This window comes from Plasmopara halstedii (assembly GCF_900000015.1).
Source record: "Plasmopara halstedii genome assembly, contig: Scaffold_816, whole genome shotgun sequence".
Lineage (NCBI taxonomy): Eukaryota > Oomycota > Peronosporomycetes > Peronosporales > Peronosporaceae > Plasmopara > Plasmopara halstedii.
Window position 1 is genome coordinate 795,511 of NW_020187732.1, and position 4,215 is coordinate 799,725.

Genomic DNA, 4,215 nt, shown 5'->3' on the forward strand with positions numbered 1-4,215 from the left:
ATTGCAGATATCGAGCACAACTTGTCCACATCTCGTATCCAGTAGAATGGTAGAGCGCCAAAGCCTGTGGCAATCGCAGTAAGCCAGCCACACCATCATACGTAGTGTGCGTTCTTACCACCATGTCCATGAGAGTGATGATGCATGGGAAAACAGTAGAGAGTGATTAATAGCATACAAAGTGCCAAGGCGTTAGCAAATCCGCGAGCGCCAGTGGTCGAGCCCAGTGACTCATCATTAACAGGCTGCTGGCTCGCCATTGAAACTTCCAACGTGGCTTTGCCTGCTTGATTCTTAGAGAATTCAATTTCATCAACAGGAATTCCAAGAGTCTCACGGCTTAACATCCATCACAGTCTCCATGTACTTTAGGAAATGACGTAGTCAGACTTTTTTACCGTAATAAATGCAGTTCTGGATTCATTATAACTAACGAGAAGTTATTCCTTCAAAGAGTCTATTCCAGCTAACATCTGTTTCCATCAATATTTAGAACGTTAATTTCTTTTCTAAAGAATCAATTCAGTGATAATATTCTAGCATGAGAATTTGTGTCCGATCTCTTCGTATGTCAGCGATTAGCGCGAAATTGTTTGAATGGACAGAAAACAGTAGCTTCACTAAGGACTGCATTGTTATGAATGGAGGAGACTAAAGCAGAAAACGATGAGAAAAAAGAGCATTTTCATTTTAGTTGCTCTGTCGTTGTAGCCAAACGAGAAAAATATTGAGAGGGAGAGTCCAGCCGAGTTCTAATTGCTCGTATAGTTTAATGAAGTGATTTGTAGTGAGCGGCGTGGAAGCACAGACTAAATTAAAATTGGTAACGAAGATTTATATTCTAGAATCAGCAGTCATTGCGTTCAGTATAATGAACGAACAAGCTGGTTATGACACCGTGCGGACTAATTTCAATGCAGAAACATGTTCATAACGTCAATGTTCGCTATATTAACATACGTGTATTTGGTGCACGCCAAGATTAATTTCTGAGTAGAACTTTGAGAGTTTTGATAAAGTAATTTGAGAAATTAGCACATGCACAAGGCGCTCGTGTACATTTGATTGCATCAAATACAGAACTACTAAATTCACTTTTTATATGCACCAATAATCGGCATTTATTGCAGCGAGGCTGCCGAGCTCTTTCGCTTAGAGAAAGCCTGGATAAGTTCGGTGACCTTCTTTCCATTCTTAGAGCCAGTACGAGTGTAGCGGATTGCAATCCACTTACTCCAAGAGTGATTACAACCTTAACCCAAGACTATTAAACTCTTCCTTTTAAAACGGAAACTGTATTTCGTGACTTTATTTGCGGCAAAGATGCAGCGGGGCTGCCGTAGCTTCGCGCATGAGAAAGCGTCTTTGCCTTACCGACCTTTCGTTCTTACAGGTACCAAGTACTAGCGCAAATGCTAAAAGTTTTGATTTCCTAAATTTACTTAATATAGTAAAATCTAAATACATCCATAACTACTGGCCACCTAGCCCCGTCCTGTATTCTTGTTTCGGTTTGTGGTCACATGATGCACATCTCGTGTGACACGCACACACCCCTGTTATTAGGGTTCGTGTGACCCCGTTACAGCTTATATCTTAATCTATAGGTCTTGCTATATATAGTATAACCTAATTAAACGATAACCACTGGACTTCTTGTTTGAGTGAGGCTACACCATTGTGAGATCACGCCATATTGTGTAACTCACATCATTTTGTGATCACACCATCGCTACACCCTCCCCCATCACGATTGCAAACACCTTAAGCTCACATTCAACTGTTGCCTCGAACGAGGCTCGCATGTCTTAGACAGAACAACATCACCAGGACCTTCTTCACGAATTTCTGCTCAATGAGCCCTGTGTCGAGGACATGGAAGGCACGCAGACACGCTGGTTTCAAGAACGCCCGCGGGAAAAGCCCTTCTTTGTCTCCTGCAGGCAATGAAACTTCGAACATCATGTCCGCGGCTTCAAGGGAAGCGCAGCCCAAGCTCTCGGTAATCGAGTAGTGCGCAGCGCATTGTCAGTGATAGGGTCGCACGACCAGGAACACAGACGCGATGTCTACGCCCGACCGCGCACCGACCGGCTACGGACGATAGATTACCTCGTCGAGAGGTTGGAGGAAGTCGACTAAGAGACGGACACTCCATTCCCAGGATGGGAACAAGAAGAGGGTGAGGTGCTCCGGCGGTGCGACGTGAGCCCTGATCGAAAATTGCGGACGCCGTGTTCGGTTCCTGAACTCTCGACTTCCGAGGGATATGGTGTCATTTCTAACCACCTCGACAATGCACTGAAGCAGCAGCTGAATGCTGTCTGCAGGGCGGCTCCCATGCGTGCGCTTCCACGGTCGGTCCTTGACCTTCGTGTGGGATACGGCTTCCGCTCGGCGGATCACGCTACAGAAGCGAAGGGTGCGATCACTCGATCGTTGGGCGTCTACGTGATCGGGCACCCGGCCCGGCCCTACACAAGCGGAGCTTGACGAACGGAAAGCCCTCCGAGCTCGCTGCTTGGGCCTGAAGAAATCCCGGTGGATGCATACCGCACGCGACTTCGTGCTCGAAACGGAGGCGTTCCTTCACCTGCGATGCACCAACGCTTCCGCGTTCGCTTGTGCTGGATTCCGGTACGTCTTGAGCAAGTCTACATAAAAAACGGGTGGGTGTGCATCCGTTAAGGAAGGTTTAGCTTATACGCAAGGCCTCGCTTGGCCACACTCTTAAAAGGCCTGATAAACTGTAGACGGAACTTCGTCTCAAAGACAGAAGAAATTGCATGGGTAGAATGTTTTTAGCATTTCATAAAATCTCTGACCTCAAAGTTTTTAATATTTCCTCCATTTCTTCTGTCTGCATATTCTTTCCGCATGTTTTCGCTTTCAGCCATCGCATCGCAAACGTATCGTAAGACAATCAGTCGAGAAGACAGGAAGTCATCGACTTTTATACGAACAGTGAGAGGGACGACATCAGCTAGCCGCTTGGCTTCCCCCCCCCTCCAAGCCCTAAACTATGGGATGGCGGCGTCAGTGGGATGCGAGGATGAACAAGCCCGTTCACGTAGAACAGCGTGTAGCCGGTAGCTGAATGCACTGCATTGCTTAGAGCAAACACTGAGAGTGGCAACATGGCGCTCCGGCGCCTCAAAGTCTTAGCGCAGACACCGCGAAGGACGTCCTCGACGGCTCAACTAGCGCTCATTTTGACCATAGGTATGCGAATGGTTTGCTGTTGACATATACGGCTTGTTGCTCATCGTCCACCAAAACATCCCCGAAAAGCATGAGCCTCAGTCAGAGACAATTGACTTCGGGGTCTATATTATCGAACGACACGATCCACGAACAGCACCGCTGTACCGGCACCGTCGAAGGTGTCCGACACCGTCGCAACATGAGCCAGTTTGCTCAAACGGTCGACGAAGACCACGACACCCGTGTGACCTGCCGAATCATTCGGGAGGCCAAACACAAGACCATAGTCATAGACCGCCAGCACCCGAAGAGTACTGACATACTGACCAGCGCACCGCCGCATCCGGAAAGAGTTTCACCCATTGACACGTGCGTACATATGTCCTCGTCCATATGTACAGCTCGGACCACCAGAAGTGGCGACTAATAGAGTTGTAGGTCTTTTCACGACCGAGATGACCACTGAGTGGGTTGTCTTGGGCCTCATAGAGGATACGGTTATTCAATACCTCATCGTGAGGAACAACAGTTCGTAGCGTATCCGTCAAATCAGTACTATGATACAGCAAACCGTTATTCAGCGAATGTCCGTTCAATTTATCAGCGCAATTGCGACGACAACTTCTTGTCTGGATTTCCAGACGCCTTGCTCCTGATAGCCCGTAGCAGCGCAACGCACATATCATCACCCGCGTACGCGGATCAAATCCGTTACCGAGATCACGAACGGCTTGGAGCCGAGCAAGCGAACCCTGAACTTGACAAGTGCATACTTCATCGCAAGTCATCGAGCGCGATCATATAATCTCGCCCCTCGGCGTCTGCTTGCAGCAGTGCATAGCCGATAACAAATTCCGAAGCGTTACAGACGACACTGAATAGACGATCAGGGTCTGGCAACGCAAGTATTTGCACTTGAAGAAAGCTTTCTTTCACTCCGTCAAAAGCTTCCCGCTGCTCGGTGTCCCAACACTATTCCGTAGCCTTCTTAAGGAGATTCGACAATGGCCG

General features: G+C 47.9%; 1 protein-coding gene across 1 annotated transcript; it reads right to left on the reverse strand.

Annotated features, from left to right (window-relative positions):
• Positions 1-95: 95 nt before the first annotated feature.
• PHALS_14107 (uncharacterized protein) lies at positions 96-424 on the reverse strand (the record flags this gene model as incomplete). The annotated part of the gene is made up of 2 exons (XM_024729850.1): positions 96-339; positions 399-424. 2 exons carry the CDS (start codon positions 422-424, stop codon positions 96-98), a joined length of 270 nt encoding a protein of 89 aa, XP_024580186.1.
• Positions 425-4,215: the final 3,791 nt, after the last annotated feature.